This window comes from Branchiostoma lanceolatum, chromosome 17, assembly GCF_035083965.1.
Source record: "Branchiostoma lanceolatum isolate klBraLanc5 chromosome 17, klBraLanc5.hap2, whole genome shotgun sequence".
Taxonomy (NCBI): domain Eukaryota; kingdom Metazoa; phylum Chordata; class Leptocardii; order Amphioxiformes; family Branchiostomatidae; genus Branchiostoma; species Branchiostoma lanceolatum.
The window spans coordinates 15,919,863-15,937,804 of NC_089738.1; the positions used below are offsets into that span (position 1 = coordinate 15,919,863).

The 17,942-nt window shown below is 43.7% G+C and overlaps 1 protein-coding gene across 3 annotated transcripts; it reads left to right on the forward strand.

Moving 5' to 3' along the window:
- Nucleotides 1-2,584: 2,584 nt before the first annotated feature.
- LOC136422376 (nascent polypeptide-associated complex subunit alpha, muscle-specific form-like) lies at nucleotides 2,585-17,366 on the forward strand. Of its 3 annotated transcripts, XM_066410103.1 has the most exons (14): nucleotides 2,596-8,111; nucleotides 8,438-11,154; nucleotides 11,430-11,584; nucleotides 12,191-12,298; nucleotides 12,755-12,952; nucleotides 13,331-13,420; nucleotides 13,620-13,748; nucleotides 14,069-14,170; nucleotides 14,444-14,467; nucleotides 14,835-14,894; nucleotides 15,232-15,286; nucleotides 15,908-15,953; nucleotides 16,254-16,329; nucleotides 16,793-17,366. In XM_066410103.1, the coding sequence occupies exons 1-14, from the start codon at nucleotides 3,068-3,070 to the stop codon at nucleotides 16,896-16,898; spliced, it is 8,910 nt and encodes a 2,969-aa protein (XP_066266200.1). In that variant the 5' UTR covers nucleotides 2,596-3,067; the 3' UTR covers nucleotides 16,899-17,366. The 3 variants fall into 3 exon arrangements, with proteins under 3 accessions (XP_066266201.1, XP_066266202.1, XP_066266200.1); XM_066410104.1 differs by lacking the exon at nucleotides 14,069-14,170 and having other exon boundaries at nucleotides 2,585-8,111; XM_066410105.1 differs by lacking the exons at nucleotides 14,069-14,170; nucleotides 14,444-14,467 and having other exon boundaries at nucleotides 2,585-8,111.
- The last annotated feature ends 576 nt before the right edge of the window (nucleotides 17,367-17,942 follow it).

Sequence of the window (17,942 nt, forward strand, 5' to 3'; positions counted from 1 at the left end):
TGTTAACTTTAATCAACATGTCATTTGAAATGAAATGATTTGCATGGAAACTGATGGAACATTCATCTAAGATAGTCCCTTATCTTAATTTACCCTATTTAGCAGTCACGTTTCTGATACTACCCTTCCTAATAGATAATTAATAGCTGTTAGTAGATGCTATATAATCACAATGACTAGCCAATGGGGGGCATTCTCTTCCGGTATCATAGACGCAGGTGTAAGTATCTAATACCGGCTCAGCAAATGACAAGAAATAGTCATGCCTTTAAGTACCAGAATTATCAACCAAGGATTGGTTTGTTCAAAAATTCGTATTTTCCGAGAACCATCGTTAAAAAGAACTCGTTGTCATCAAGTAAAGAACGGTTGCAGTCAGATATGCAAAGACTAGGTGTGACAGGCCGTTCAGTGTGATATAACCAGCTGCTGTCAGGCCGCGTGCCTGCGAAGCTGGTGTGTTACGCCGTATGGTGGTTATGCCGGATATGTAGATACAAAATGGTTCTTATTTGTTTTGAAATATATGCAAATCATGACCTGGGTTGTCTGTCATATCTGATAAACGACTAGTTCATCCACCTCTGACCTCTACTTCCTGTCGCACCCGCAAGTCTGACCTGAGGTGACACCATATTCCCACTCACGTCCTGCGACTCTACTGACAGCGTGTTGGATTACGTACGAACACACAAGACCACAAACATCCAGACACACAGGCTAAAACAAATACGAACACGGAAGCAAAACGTGAAGGCAAGGACGGTTTGGCTGTCTTGCATACGCGTCAGCCATATCTATTCCTTCCCCCAGGCATGTATATACTGCAGATTGGTATCACATAAGACAGAATTTTACGCTCGTGTTCCTGCACCCTTTACATCCTGCAGTACATGTGGCCGGGGATTTCAAACATCATACCTGTGTCAGTATTTTATATTTTAAACAACTGTCATGCAATGATAATTTTAACCCGTTCCTGACATCGATCCACTGTTAGATGCTGTATTTAAGATTGATAATCAAGACTAATATGAAATATAAACATGACAGTTACAAACAGTTCCCGACAAAATCACCCCTGCAGTACCCAAAATAGCTGCTAGAGGGCCGAAACCTACAGCACGTCTCCCCGACGTTAAAAACTGTCCTCACCAAAAGATTAAGATCATAGAATGTGTAGAATAGATCATGGAGGACTGAGGAAACATGCTAGAAGGCCCTGTGTGTCAAAAGCTATCCTCAACTAAAGATTAAGATCATAGCATGTCTAGAACAGAAGATACTAAGCTAGGAAGCTCTGCTGGGTCATGAAGCACTAGTACTACGAAAAGCTGCTAGAAGGCCCTGGGCAATACCCATCCACACAAGAAGACGGCATCCTTCAATAGCTTCTTGAGTTACACAAGCACGAGAGGGGAATGATTCGTAATCACAAGTAATAGCAGCTAATGCGTTGTCCCATGGGCTTTAAGGCACATGCTCCCAAACTTTAAAGAGAAACGACTAACCTAACGCGAGTCGATCTTCAACGGGGTACATAAATGAAGATCTATATGCATTCTGTATGTATTGCAAGTATCTTATATGATGTACTATGCCACCAGCTCTTCTAAGAAAGTAATAATATATGTCCAACACTGGAATGCCAGAAATTGCCTGAAGGTTTAATTAGATTGTATTCACTTCAATCAATCTGTCAAGCGTGTGCCATATGATGCGTTAGTGTTGAAAATAAAAACAACAACTGCATTCTAAGCTTTGGGAGATGTAAAAATGTTGTCATTTACTATAAGATCGCGATAGGAAAAAGCGATAAACTGTATCATGTTCACGCAGGCTTTTTAGGTGGTTAAGATGAAATCTCCATCTAAAAAAGCCCCGGGGACTGTTGGTTAGGATGATTGAAAATGTACAGTTTAAATGGCAGGGTAACCGGTCTTTCCTCAATTTTGGTACCCCCTAATTTTCACCCCCGACGCGTAGCACAGTACTATCAGTTTCAGAGCGACAGTGTTTCGGGAAAGACGTAAGTACACATTTCTTAGCATTATTACCCTGAAATGTTTTTTTTTTTTTTTATTCTTCTACTTTTCTAGGATAGATATGTAGGAAGCTATCGCAAAGGCCAAAACATTGTACATTTCATAATGTTTTACCTTGCATATAATGTTCCGTACGGCCGCCTGGGTCGCGTATGACAGTAAAAGAAATCGGACCATATGCAATGTTTTTGTGAATTTCGTTGAGATGTTGATTGTTTTTGAAGGTCTTACTTTGTATAAATGCTCTTCGACGGGTGAAACTATAAGCAATGTTGAATTTAGCACACCACTTGACTGTACTTCTAGTACATTGTTTAGTAAACAAACATGTCATTTTGTCCTGGATATACTGACACATTTAGATATCTATATGTATTGTATGTCTAAGCAATCATTTTTCTGAAAAAGCATGATACTTGTTTATTATTGGAAAGAAGAAAATTATTTTATTTCAGAAATTTTAGATTGAAGAAGAAAAGATTAGGACAAGGATCAAAATATCAAATGGGTCTTGATTATAGAGCCGTATCAGATATACAGGTGTCTTTGTGATTTTATATCGTGTACCAGACAAGCGTCATTTCCTAGATCCTGTGCCATTTTTTTCTGATATACTAATACTTTATGACGCCATTCACAGTATAACTATTCAACGCAGGGCGACTGCAGTGACTGAGGAATAACGAGAACACTCTGTGGCATACATGTTTGTCAGGCTTAACACATAATGATAGCAGACGACGCCCACGTACCGCCCCCACCCCTATACGTAGTCATTATACAGTTTATCTTAAGAGCGAAACTAGGTCACCTGCTGCCAAAGTACACCGTGAATTTTCGTCATTTCTTTGTTTCTTTTGAAAACATCTCTAGCTTTTCCTGTATAGATCATCGATAATTTTATTACTGTTGATGTTTCAGCTCTCTAGTGTTTATAAACAAAGACTGAGTGGTACAGATGCTTACGAGCTCGACTACCGGCTAAAACAGTTGGAAAAGAAACTACATATTGCAGAAAGGCAATGGATCAACCAGAGAAAGCTGACCATACCAACGGCCCTTCCACGAAAGAGCCTGCACCTGCACCTGCAAAGCCCACAGAAGAACCTGCTCCCACAAATCCCAAGGAGGAACCGGCGTCTGCAAAACCCAAAGAAGAATCTGCTCCCACAAATCCCAAACAGAAACCTGAACCTGAAAAGCCAAAGGAAGCACCTGCTCCTGCAAAGCCCAATAAAGAACCTGCACCTACAAAGCCCAAAGAGGAGCCCGCACCTGTAAAGGCAAAAAAAGAACCTTCACCGGAGACGCCCAAGGAAGCACCTGCACCTACAAATCCCAAAGAGGGGCCCACACCTGTAAAGGCCAATGGGGAAACTGAACCTGAAAAGCCAAAGGAAGAACCTGTTCCCGAGAGGCCAAATAAAGAACCTGCACCTACAAATCCCAAAGAGGAGCCCGCACCTGTAAATGCCAATGGGGAAGCTGAACTTGAAAAGCCCAAGGAAGCACCTGCTTCTGAAAAGCCAAAGGAAGAACCTGTTCCTGAGGGGCCAAATAAAGAATCTGTTCCGACAAACCCCAAGGAGGAATCTGCACCTGAAAAGCCAAAAGAAGAACCTGCACCGGAGACGCCCAAGGAAGCACCTGCACCTACAAATCTCAAGGGGGAACCTGCACAAGAAAGGCCAAAAGAGGAGCCTGCACCTGTAAAGCCAAAAACTAAAACTGCACCTGAAAAGCCAAAGGAAAAACCTGAAATTGAACAGCCGAAGGAGAAACATGCACCTGAAAAGTCAAAAGAGTCACCTGCGCCTGAAAAGCCCGAAAAGAAGGAAGCTGCACCTGAAAAGCCCGAGAAGGAAGCTGCACCTGAAAAGCCCAAAGATGCACCTGCACCTGAAAAGCCCAAGAAGGAAGCGGCACCTGAAAAGCTGAAGGACGAAGCTGCACTTGAAAAGCCCAAGGACAAAGCTGCACCTGAAAAGCCCAAGGACAAAGCTGCACCTGAAAAGCCCAAAGATGCACCTGCACCTGAAAAGCCCAAGAAGGAAGCGGCACCTGAAAAGCCCAAGAAGGAAGCGGCACCTGAAAAGCCGAAGGACGAAGCTGCACTTGAAAAGCCCAAGGACAAAGCTGCACCTGAAAAGCCCAAGGAAAAAGCTGCACCTGAAAAGCCCAAGAACAAAGCTGCACCTGAAAAGCCCAAGGACGAGGCTGCACCTGAAAAGCCCAAGAAGGAAGCTGCACCTGAAAAGCTCAAAGAGTCACCTGCACCTGAAAAGCCCAAGGAGGAAGCTGCACCTGAAGAGCCCAAGGAGGAAGCTGCATCTGAAAAGCCCAAAGAGTCCCCTTCACCTGAAAAGCCCAAGGAGAAAGCTGCACCAGAAAAGCCAAAAGAGTCACCTGCGCCTGAAAAGCCCAAAGAAAAGCCTGCACCTAAAAAGCCCAAGGACGAAGCTGCACCTGAAAAGCCGAAAGAGTCAGCTGCACCTGAAAAGCCCAAGGAGAAAGCTGCACCTGAAAAGCCGAAAGAGTCACTTTCACCTGAAAAGCCTAAGGAGGAAGCTGCACCTGAAAAGCCCAAACCGTCGCCTGCACCTGAAAAGCCCAAGGAGAAAGTTGCACCTGAAAAGGCCAAAGACTCACCTTCACCTGAAAAGCCCAAGGAGAAAGCTGCACCTGAAAAGCCCAAACAGTCGCCTGCGCCTGAAAAGCCCAAGGAGAAAGCTGCACCTGAAAAGCCAGAAGAAAAGTCTGCACCTGAAAAGCCCGAAGAGTCACCTGCACCTAAAAAGCAAAAAGAGGAGCCCGCACCTGAAAAGCCCAAAGAGTCACCTGCACCTGAAAAGCCGAAAAAGGAAGCTACTCCTGATAAACCCAAGGACGAAGCTACGCCTGATAAGCCCAAGGAGGAAGCTACACCTGAAAAGCTGAAAGAGTCAATTGCACCTGAAAAGCCCAATGAGAAAACTATACCTGAAAAGCCGAAAGAGTCACCTTCACCTGGAAAGCCTAAGGAGAAAGCTGCACCTGAAAAGCCCAAGGAGAAAGTTGCACCTGAAAAGCCCAAAGAGTCACCTTCACCTGAAAAGCCCAAGGAGAAAGCTGCACCTGAAAAGCCCAAACAGTCGTCTGCACCTGAAAAGCCCAAACAGTCGCCTGCACCTGAAAAGCCAAAGGAGGAAGCCGCACCTGAAAAGCCAAAAGAAACGTCTGCACCTGAAAAGCCCGAAAAGTCACCTGCACCTGAAAAGCCAAAAGAGGAGCCCGCACCTGAAAAGCCGAAAAAGGAAGCTACGCCTGATAAGCCAAAGGAGGAAGCTGCACCTGAAAAGCCGAAAGAGTCACCTTCACCTAAAAAGCCCAAGGAGAAAGCTGCACCTGAAAAGCCCAACCAGTCGCCTGCACCTGAAAAGCCCAAGGAGAAAGCTGCACCTGAAAAGCCAAAAGAGTCACCTTCACCTGAAAAGCCCAATGAGAAAGCTGCACCTGAAAAGCCCAAACAGTCGCCTGCACCTGAAAAGCCCAAACAGTCGCCTGTACCTGAAAAGCCCAAGGAGGAAGCCGCACCTGAAAAGCCAAAAGAAACGTCTGCACCTGAAAAGCCCGAAGAGTCACCTGCACCTGAAAAGCCAAAAGAGGAGCCCGCACCTGAAAAGCCCAAAGAGGAAGCTACGCCTGATAAGCTCAAGGACGAAGCTACGCCTGATAAGCCCAAGGAGGAAGCTGCACCTGAAAAGCCGAAAGAGTCACCTTCACCTAAAAAGCCCAAGGAGAAAGCTGCACCTGAAAAGCCCAACCAGTCGCCTGCACCTGAAAAGCCCAATGAGAAAGCTGCACCTGAAAAGCCCAAAGAGTCACAAGCACATGAAAAGCCAAAAGAAAAGCCTGCACCTGAGAAGCCCAAGGAAGAACCTGAAGTTGAGCCTAAGGTTGAAGCTGCACCTGAAAAGCCCAAAGAATCACCTGCACCTAAAAAGCCCAAGGAGGAAGCTTTACCTAAAAAGCCCAAGGAGGAGCCCGCACCTGACAAGCTCAAAGAGTCACCTGCACCTGAAAATCCCATTGAGGAAGCTACACCTGAAAAACCCAAGGAAGAGCCCGCATCTGAAAAGCCCAAAAAGAGGCCTGCATCTGAAAAGCCTAAAGAGGAAGCTACACCTGAAAAGCCTAAAGAGTCACCTGCACCTGAAAAGCCCAAAGAGGGGCCTGCACCTGAAAAGCCAAAGGAGCAAGCTGCACCCGAAAAGTCGAAAGAGAAGCCCGTGCCTGAGAAGCCCAAAGAAGTAGCTGCACCTGAAAAGACCAAAGAGTCACCTACACCTGATAAAATCAAGGAGGAACCCGAAGTTGAAGCTGAGGTTGAAGCTGCACCTGAAAAATGCAAGGAGAAATCTAAACCGGAAAAACCCAAAGTGGAGCCCGTGCTCAAAGAGGAAGCTGCACCTGAAAAGACCCTAGGGTCACCTGCACCTGAAAAGCGAAGGGAGAAAGCTGCACCTGAAAAGCCCAAAGAGAAAGCTGCACCTGAAAAGCCCAAAGAGAAAGCTGCACCTGGAAAGCCTAAAGAGGAAGCTACACCTGAAAAGCCGAAGACAGCAGCTGCCCCCACAAAGCCTAGGGAAAAACCTGCACCTGCAAAGCCCAAAGAGGACGCTTCATCTGAAAAACCCAAGGAGAAGCCTGCACTTGATAAGATCAAAGAGGAACCAGAAGTTGAACCTGAGGAGGAACCTACAACTGAAAGACCCAAAACGGAGCCTGCATCTGAAAAGCCGAAAGAAAAGCCTGCACCTGAAAAGCCCAAAGAGGAGCCCGCACCTCAAAAGTCCAAAGACAAAACTGCACCTGAAAAGCCCAAAATGGAACCTTTACCTGAAAAGACCAAAGAGAAAACTGTCCTTGAAAAGCCCAAGGAGAAACCTGCACCTGAAAAGCCCATGGAGGTATCTACACCTGAAAAGCCCAAGGAGGAACCTGAAATTGAACCTGAAGTTGAACCTGAGGTTGAAGCTACACCTGAGAAACCCAAGGAAAAACCAGCACCTGAAAACCCGAAGAAAGAAAATGCACCAGCAAAACGGACGGAAGCACCTGCTCCAACAAAGCCCATGCAAGGAGCTGCACCTGAGAAACCCAAGGAAGAGCCTGCACCAGCAAAGCTCACGGAAGCACCAGCTTCCACAAAGCCTAAGAAGAAATCTGCACCTACAAAGCCCGCAGAAACACCTGCGCCTGCAAAGCCGAAGGGAGAAACTGCTATTACAAAGCCCGCAGAAGCACCTGCGCCTGCAAAGCCGAAGGAAGAAACTGCCATTACAAAGCCCAAGGAAGAACCTGCGCGTGAAAAGCCCAAGGAAGAACCTGCGCGTGAAAAGCCCAAGGAAGAACCTGCGCGTGAAAAGCCCAAGGAAGAACCTACCCCCGCAAAGCTCAGGGAAGAAACTGCTCCTTCGAAACCTAAAGAGGAACCTGCTCCCACAAAGCCCAAGGAAGAATCTGCTCCTACAAAGCCGAAGAAAGAACCTGCCCCCGCAAAGCTCAGGAAAGAAACTGCTCCTTCAAAACCGAAAGAGGAACCTGCTCCTGCAAAGCCCAAGGAAGAATCTGCTCCCACAAAGCCAAAGGAAGAATCTGCTCCTGCAAAGCCGAAGAAAGACCCTGCGCCTGAAAAGCTCTTGAAAGAAACTGCTCCTTCGAAACCGAAAGAGGAACCTGCTCCCACAAAGCCCAAGGAAGAACCTGCTCCTACAAAGCCGAAGAAACAACCTGCGCCTGAAAAGCTCAGAGAAGAATCTGCTCCCACAAAGCCCAAGGAAGAATCTGCTCCTACAAAGCCGAAGAAAGAACCTGCGCCTGAAAAGCTCAGAGAAGAATCTGCTCCAACAAAGCCACCGGAGAAATCTAAGGTCGAAACATCAACCAAACCCGAGGAAAAATATGCGAAGGCCACGGAAACTCCGCCGGTCGTCACCGATAACAAAGATTTGGGTACAGAGAAGAAACGTCTGGGCAGCAAGGACATCGCCACTACCAGCCAAGCGAAGGATGCAAAGAACCTCAGTAAGTCATCAATCATAATTCTATTGTCCGCTGGATACAATTACGATTTTGAATTCTCAAGTTACATTCCAGCACAAATTAAGAAACAATTGGGTTACCCTAAGCGGTTTTTAGTGAACGGTGTTGGTACACAAACGGTGCTTTGAAGGTGTTGGGTGCCAAATATTTGTAACTCTTGTACCCATGGAATGACTTAACTAGCTTTTGTTTGTAGCTATTTGCAATATCTTTTCACACAAGTTGGGTACCATTGCTTAGGACTTGTCATCTTACCAAGCTTAATAAGCTATTCTTTCGTATCAAATTTTATTGTTGTTTCTTGACAGCCACAACGCCGGAAGTGAAGGTAGCAAAGACTACTGAACCCGAGGCCGAGGTTGAAGAAAAACCCGACAAACTGACCGCCACAGACAAGGCGGAGAAGGACTCCAAGGCTACGGAGACAGTTGCCCCTGTTTCCGTACCAAAGCAAACGGAAACAGCTGTGGAAGATAAAGAAGGAAAACTGACTGGAACAGACCCGATTCCACAGGAAGATAAGGGAACCGGAATGGACTTGCAGACGGATAAGAAGACGCTTGCTACTGAGAAGGAAGCTACTGCTGAAGAAGAAAAGGGTGCCAAACTGCTCGGAACGGATCCGGAAAAGACAGAGGAAACAGGAATACAGACTGATGCAGCGCCTAAACCAATACCGAAAGAAACGGAAACAGTACCAAAAGTTATCGAAAATAAGCAGACGGAAACGGAGGTGGAGGAGCTGGATGGTAAGACACTCGGCACAGACAAGGAGGAGAAGGACACTAAAGATTCGGAGACAGTTGCTCCTGTCATCATACCAAAAGAAACGGAAACAGAGGTGGAAGAGAAAGACGGCAAAAACACAGGAACAGACCCAATCCCACAGGAAAATAAGGGCACCGAAATGGACTTGCAGACGGATAAGAAGACGGTTGCTACTGAAAAAGAAGTTAAAGAGGAAAAGGCAGAAGAAACAGAGAAAGAAATCAAGAGCGAAAAGTATCTAGAAACAGACCTAGATGAAGTGCTGAAGAAAGACCTTGCAACAGTTAAGAAGGAGATTGAAGAAAAAGCTATGGAAACAGATACAACGCCTACCAAAAACGTTGACACAGCTACTGAGGTGGAGGAGAAAGTTGCTAAAGTGAAGGAAACTGATAAGACGAAGACTGAAGACGTCGAAACTGCTACAGACAAGGAAGAAAAACTCGCAAAGGATGCAGAGACAGATACACCAGAGAAAGATGAGAAAATCAGTGCAACAGACAAGGTGGAGAGCTCACTGAAAGAAATCATGGTCGAAACGGAAAAAGATGATACTGGCACACAGGCAGTTAGGGAGTTGTTAGATAAGGCATTAGAAACGCCTAAAGAAGTAAAGGACGAGAAGACCTCTGCAACAGACACGGAGGAGAAAATGCCAAAGACCACCGAAACTGAAAAACAGGAGAAAGATGAAAAACAGATCGGGGTAAAGATCGACGTTCCAACGGCCGACCAAGCAACGGAGGCAAAGAAAGATACTGAGGATGAAAAATGCATCGAAACTGACGCAAAAGAGAAAGGAACAACTGTTGTATATCAAACAGAAGCGGAAAAGAAGGAGCAAAAGAGCCTTGTGACAGAGAAAAAAGAAGTACTACAGAAGCAGATTCTCACCGACCAAGTGCCTACATCTGACGCAAAAACTATCACAGAGGCTTCTTTAAAGGACGACAAGGACCTGGCCACCTTTGGGTTTGGTACAACAAGCCAAAGTTCACAGACGGAGAAAGATGTTGCTGATAAGACGATTGGTATCGTGAAAGAGCTGCAGAACAAAGTATTCGGAACAGATGCCATTGCTGTCATCGCCGGAGAGACACAGACACATGTCATAGTGATGAACACATCCGATACTCAAACCGAAAAGGTGGAGGGTGAAATCAAGGAGATTGCAACCGAAATACTTCAAATATTTGAAGAGAAGCTCACAAAGACTATGGAGACAGACATGATTGCAGTTCAGGAAAGCGGCACTCAGAAGTCAGGACCTCACATGACTCCCAAGGATACCCAGACTGAGGTTCCTGAAAAGGAAGAAGTCAAACCAGTGGAGTACGTCGTTAAAGACATCCAAACAGACATCATAAAGAAGGTTGGTAAGAAGACCGGTACTCCAGGCGGCAGACCACGTGATTATGCAGACACCGTGGTGCAGACAGATGAATGGGTTCCGGAGAAACCAAAGGAAAAGATCGAGGAGGAGGAAGACGCCAGAGCGGTCCAGCCAGTCGGACCTGTACGCGAGACAGAAGAAAAGATCATGGAGACTGACAAAACGATCAAAGTTAGCAAGAAAACAGGCACCAAAGGAAGTAAAGCGTACTTGGTGTACAGAAGCAGTGGTATTCAAACCGACGAGCAGGCTGTTGAAGAAAAGGAATCGGCAAATATCGATATTCAAACAGACGCCATCAAAGAAGAAGTACCGAAAGAGCCCGTTACGGTGACTATAACTGTCGGATGCCAGACAGACACTGTGGTCGAGAAGGAAGAGGTTAAAGAAGAAACACCGACTGCGCCCGTCACTGTCACCATAACTGTTGGGTGCCAGACAGATGCTGTGGTGGAGAAGGAAGAGGTCAAACATGTGACCAAAGAAGAGGCTGATGAAGACAAAGCTACAAGGCCAATAGAAGAAAAGAAAGAGTTGGCAAGTGTCGCCATCCAAACAGATGTCATCAAAGAAGTCGAAGCACCGACAGAGCCCGTAACAGTCACCATAACTGTTGGATGCCAGACGCAAGAAGAAGTGAAGGAGAAAGTGACCGTCGAGATGGGTTCTATGAACGTACAGACTGACGTCACTGGGTCTGACATTGATGGTTGGCAAACACAGGAGCGCGAGAAGGTGGTAGTGGAAGAGAAGGCGATCACAACAAGCGCGTCCTCACAGACCATGAGCAAGGTGATGAGTAATCAGTCGTCACAGTTCTCCCCTCAGATGGACAACATGGGTGTGCAGTTTGGGCCCAAACAGGTTAGCATCTACATGAAACTGATCTTGTTGTGACAGTATGTATCATGTATATCATGAAACACGCTGTAAACCATGTTCTACATATTAGGCAGCATTCCTGTTTTTCCCTTTTAATATGAAAGATCATGATTTTATACATGTTGCTTTCAAAACTGCATTGCTAAATATTACCGATATCGTCATGTATTATTAATTTGATTTTTTTCTCCATAATTTACCCCAAAATAAGGAAAATGAATTGCACTAATTAATATCTCACATTACACACTCTGTAGGACTCGTCTGGCACACAAACCAAAGACATTGAGACCATATACCGGAGCATGGAGACACTGAGGGACAGCAAGAGGTACCTAAGTATGGAGACCCTCAAACTGGAGACCAGCAAAGAAGACATCAAACCCAATCCTGTGTCCCCGGGCATTAAAGAGTGAGTATAAGATCATTTCTTAAGTTAACAATTCAGAGTAATGTGTTAACGGTGACATACCGCCTTGCCATTGAGCTACAACCACCGAATAAACCACCGAGTGAGTGAGAGAGTGAGTGAGTGAGTGAGCGAGCGAGTGAGTGAGTGAGTCAGTGAGTGAGCGAGCGAGTGAGTGAGTGAGTGAGTCCGTGCGTCCGTGAGTGAGTGAGTGAGTGAGTGAGTGAGTGAGTGAAGGCGTAGCACCGAGAGAAAATCTGGTCATTATACATCAACCAAATGACATGCTTATAACGTTACCCACGTCCTTCAAAGAAGAAGATAACCCCCACAATAATAAATGTAGCACCTTGTAGTTCAGTAGACATTGGTTATTAAGTACTCCACTACTTTACTTTCACTTTGGGTATAATTTTACAAATAAACACGGCTGAAAGGCCACCCAGCTGTCTCCAAGACGAATAGATAAAGATAAATAAATAGCTGCATAAGCAATATGAATGGAGGCTTGTGATTGGTCCACACATCTTGGCTTTATGGTTGTTTTCTCTAGATAATAATTGACTGTATTGTTCCATGTTGATGTTTGAATATGACATGTTGTCGTAGTGAAGAAGAGGTGATACCAGTGTCGCCAGTTCAACCGAATCCACTGACGCCTACCTACATCATCATTCCGACGTCACCGCAACCGGGCAGCTGGCCATGGACCGTGCCGTGAGTTAAAATTCACATTTTCGACGAGAATGGAAAGAAGATAGCTGTTTCACGCAACCAACATGTATATGATACTAGTGATTATATCTTTGATATTCATAGATTTGAATCGTAGTGAGCCAGTTGGAATTAAAGCTATCAGCAGGCAATGATACGTTTGTATTTTCTTACAAACATGTCGTTGACGTTTTGAGAAAACATTGTTCTGATTCCAACTCTTGCTTTATCTGACGTATGAAAAATGGACAAAAACACTTTGTCACGACAATTGATTTGTTAGCTGTGTGCTCTGGTAAACCTGACAAAATAAGATGATGCACAACATCAACATGCAGTGACATCAGACAATAGTAAAGTTTTATGACATAGATTTTAGGTCCTTCTTTCTTCTTATCAAAGTGTCACAATGTTTTGATAAATGATCATGACTGCAAATATGTTTCTTCTCATAATCAGATCACAGCACGAGGATTATTCTTCTGAATACGAAGATTCTTCTTACGATGACGACAGCTGGGAACCCCGTGAAGAGGCCATCCCCGTGCAGAAACCCGCCAGGGAGAAGCAGTACTGCTCCGGCTGTCACAACGAGTTCGACATCAACGACAAACAAATCAACTATAACTGTTACTACTTCCACGAGATCTGCATCCCGTAAGTTCTATCTGATACCGAGCATCTAAAGAGCCTTCGGTTTGTACGTAATACTATACGATTTTTGCACTGAAATAGATGGTTGATTTAATAATCTAGGACTGATATCTCCTAGCTGCGTGGCTTTTCGAGATTCTACTTCGAATCAGAACTTAATTGCTGACTCTCAATTTTACGAATTTGCAATGGCTTGCGTTTCATCGTGCTGATATTAGGGACAGATGCGGTGGAATGACTGATAGCGAAAGATTATACAACTTCTTTTGGATATATCCATTACTATCTAGTCATTTCGAGTTGTATGGTATGGCAGATTATATTTTACTTGAGCTAAAACATTCAAATATGCGGGGTCTAATCCTGAAAACCAACACACAGGAGGAAGTATTGCCATGCCTGCGAGGAACCCTTCCTGAATGACGAGAAGAAAATCTACCACAATGGCCAACTCTTTCACGACAAATGCATGTAGGTATTCTGTTACTGCATTATTCTTGTTTTGTTATTTCCTGGTTCTTATCATAGATGTGCTGGACAAACGACAATGTTACGCATATGCTCATATGTTTACATATTGCCGTTATGTGACGAAAGTAGTGCAGTAGTACATAGTCTTATCATTGAATACGCATTTCCTTGGTGATATCATGCATTTATTTGTACACAGGGTTTTGTTGGAAGTTAAAGAGACTACGGTAGAAAAGGGAGTTGAAGTCTGTTCTGGATGTACCCTTCCAATCAAGGAGGACGAAACGACCGTCATGTACAATGGCTACGAGTTCCATCAAGCATGCATGTAAGTATGTTCGGTTAGGAATTAATGGTACAAGTTACGTCCTTGAAGACTTGTCGTCATTTTATGAATATTACAGACAAGTGGCTTAATGTTTAGTGTCTGAAATGTGGCAGCTAGTTCGTGGTGTCCTCCCTCACTCGTCTTTGTGTTTGCAATTGCAATTGTAACTAAAGAGCCTTCCTCGTAATAAAGCATGAGCTTTCCAGCTAAGGCGAAATGAATTTTCACGATTTCTGAGACCAACTCATCATTTAACATAACCATGATATTATTATCGATACTAATCAAATGCAACTTTGTTTAAAACCCATCTAACACAGTAAACCGGATGTGGACCAATGTTGGGCTTGTAAACAACCGATGGATAATAACGACCGCGTAATCATTTACAACGGTGTGGACATTCACGACTACTGCATCCCGTGAGTCGCACTCTCCATCCAAATTTCCCATTAAATTCAGACACACAGTTAAACGTAATGGTTGCTAATCTCCAGTATTTAATGGCTACATCGTATGTTACTTTGCTGCTGCAAAGCTCCTAGTCACTTGTATTTCATTGTGTTTTGCTTGTATTCTCTAACCACCCATGCACAGTTTTCATGACTTTGCCGCTATAGCTACCGACCATATCCATTTAAACATACCTAACTTCTTCATATTGTATCCCAATGCATTTCTTACCTTTATTTCAGATTACTTAAACACATGATGTCAGGGTAAGTTTGAAATTCATAGTCAAAAGATTACAGTCAATATTACTTCTTTACTTCATGGTTTACTATAGTCATCATAATCAGCTATGAAAAGAATATAACAGGCTAATTTGCATACCGTTTGCAAAAAATGCTAGTACTTAAAACTCTTGTTGACTTCTCAGGTTACAAATTATCATTCTTACCAATTAGAAACTACAGATATATGTCTACATTTGTATGAAAAATCTGCGTCGATAATCGTTACTTTGATATTGTGACCTTTGACCTGCAACATTTTACGTGTATTCATGTTCAATAGATGACATTTACAATAGACGTTAAAAGAAAAAAAATCCATTATTTATCAAATTGAGTTATATTTCTTTAGAGAGCAAAATGGAGAACAGCCTGTCAGCCCGAACCAGTACCCGGACTGCCAGATATGGGGGTAGGACAATGGACTTCACTTCGCTTTGATTTTGGCTCAACAACATATAGATTTCAGCGCCGATTGAGATGATTTATAATATATTCGAAGACCATATATTCATAAACTTTTGATACCTCGTACTGTGATGATAGTAAGTAGAGCATTTAATACGCTTGAAATATCATATGCTTTATTTTGGTGACAACTAAGAGACGGTGGCATTATTTACTCTTTGTGTATTGTCCTCTAATGAGTAAGCTCTTTCGCGAATAGCTTAATATATAATACCATAAAGTAAAGGTGCTGTAGTTTGAAACTGACATGTTTTGAAGTATATGATACTGTCTACTTTCAGTGAGGACATAACAGGTCCATCTGTGACCGGATTGAACCGGAAGTGGCATCCTGAGGTACGCCGCACGATTTTATTACGTCATCATTACCCTTTGACGTTCGTGTCTCAAACATTGAAACAAAGGACTATGTTACAGGAGCATAAAACCATTTGGTGGTATAACGAACAATTATGAACTGCATACCATTCCTGTCAGTCTATACGTGATACGGACGGGCCTACTGTAAGCGCCACTATGACGAGGTAAATGGTTTTCTACTATGTCTGATTTAACACCACCATGCTTTGTTATTTCAGAGAACATTATGACCACTACGTTGTTGTGAACATTTCAGCCTGATAAGAAGACAAGTAAAGCCATCATTCAGTACAAAGCTAAAACTTTGTTCCAGCATAAAAAGTTAGCGCATCGAATTTTCAAATCTCCCGCTGCAGTCTTCCCCAGAATTCAAGTGACCAATCACCGAAGTCACGCGACCTCATGGACATCAGCAATTGGTCAAAGCTGTTTGCGATTTGAAATTCTTGACTGCGATTGTGTCTAGGCGAACATACTGACAGCAACCGACGTTAAACGTTGCTACACGTATACTGTTAGCACCGTTAGTCCATTCATTAGTTTTAGCGCACGATTTTTGGGCATATATAAGCTAAAGGTATTTCTTTTTTGTTACAGAATTTTGACATATGTTACCACTGCAACCAGCCAGTAGATGGACAACGTGAGCGTGCTTTCTTGTTTTCAAACACATACAATATTTACGGTGATGTCAATTACAATGGTTTGTAATACACGTACATACGCTATATGTATAGAGAGAGAGGCCTACGTTACTTTGTAATAATTACGTGATGAGTCCATGTTGACCTCAAAAGTCACAAAGTTAGGCAAAGATAGTTGAACGAGTGAAGAGTCTAAATGATAATGGGCAGGTGCTGCTTTGTGCTACTTGGTGTTCCTGGCTCTCAGCATCAAATGATATTAGAATATTCTTTCTAACGATTTTCAAATTTGTTTTTAGCCATCACTGTTTTCAATAAGTTCTGGTGCGAAGACCACTTCCAGTGTTCGTTCTGTGAGGCCCCATTCACCCTGAAGTAAGTACAATGTATTACTTTTGAATTACTTTGATTGGACCATGACACTGTGCCAACGCTTTATCCATGCATGATTCTATTTCTTTATCATAATACCGCACCATGTGGTACATAGTGCAGCGCCTATCTCCATTTCTGCAGCCCTTAGGCCACACAGCTGTGCAGGCACTACAGCAGGGGGTTCTGTCAATCAATTGTTGCGAAGGTTCGTTGATAGAATACATATTGAATATTGCCAATCCCTTAATGAGACGCTTTGTGTACTTTGTTGTCTTTTCAGTCATACTTTTTACATATTGCATGATATGTTAATGATCAAATGAAGAGTTACACAAATCCAATTTAGGTCGCGGCGAGGCCGCCGTCCAGTGGAATGACTTACTTACTTAGACTTAGTGGAATGGGGGCCTCATCAATAACAGGAAGCTCTAAAAGTCTGATGTGTTTGTTTCATTTCTTGCAGGTCAAAGTTCTACGAAATAGACATGCGCCCGGCCTGTAAGACGTGCTACCAGGCGATGCCACGTGTTAAGAAACACCGGAAGACGAAGTTGCCAAAGCTGAAGTGAGATTGAGAGATCCATTCAGATGAGCTCGTCGATTTTGGTGACACCATGTACCTCTGCCAAGAATGTAACTTTCCGCGGATCCTATTGCATGCTGGGAGACGCGGGGCACTGTGGGTAGTTCAAGGACAATCAACATGTTTTGTTTTGTTTATTGATTTCTTTTGGATTGGTGACAGTAATGTTAAAGTAGGTTTACTAATTTCAATTACCCGTATCTATTAGTCGATACAGGGGAATATCGGACTATTTACTACGTTGGCTGATGTTAACTACCATAAATATGTCATTTATCTGTGTATTCACGAGTGCATTTTCTACGCAAGGAACTTTGGCATACAATATTTCGTACCGTGTGAGGTGTATATGATTTTTGTATGGAGTATACACAAAATGGTGAAATTTAGCTTGGAAATTGTATTTTATAAACCAGTTTTGTATTGGATATTGGGAATAAAAGTTCTAACATGATACCGTTTCATATTGACATGTTTCTTTTTGTTAAATGGCAGTGGTTCGGCTTGCATAGGCCATATGTTGCAAGGGATTGCATTCGTCATTTCGGATGGTGATGACAAGCCGGTTGCCCCCGTGTATGAGGAAGCTTCAGGCATTAGCCTCAAGCGTCAAAGCTCTACACGTGAAAGAACCCAGCACACTTATCGAGAACAGTGGGTAATATGGCTAAAAACGTGAGCCGTAGCGAAGACGCAGTGCACTACTACTAACTACTTGAAAAAGCAATAGGCTTCACCTTAATCTAATATGACTGCTTTTCACTTCCTTTGCCTCCTTATGCCTCATTTGTGTACATACCTTCACCCTTGACAGTCACCACACGCTCTGGATGTACTTTGAAAAGAAACTATAGATGCATTCTAGATCTGCGACTTCCCCTTGCGGTCTACCGCACCTGCTGTAAATGGGCTTGAGCCTCCTTTACCAGCTTTGATAGTTAAGAATCCTGTTCTTCTTGTTTCCTTTGCCAAGAAGGTTATTTCGTAGTGTGTATATCGAAAATTCACGCTTTACAATCGTGGAATGTGC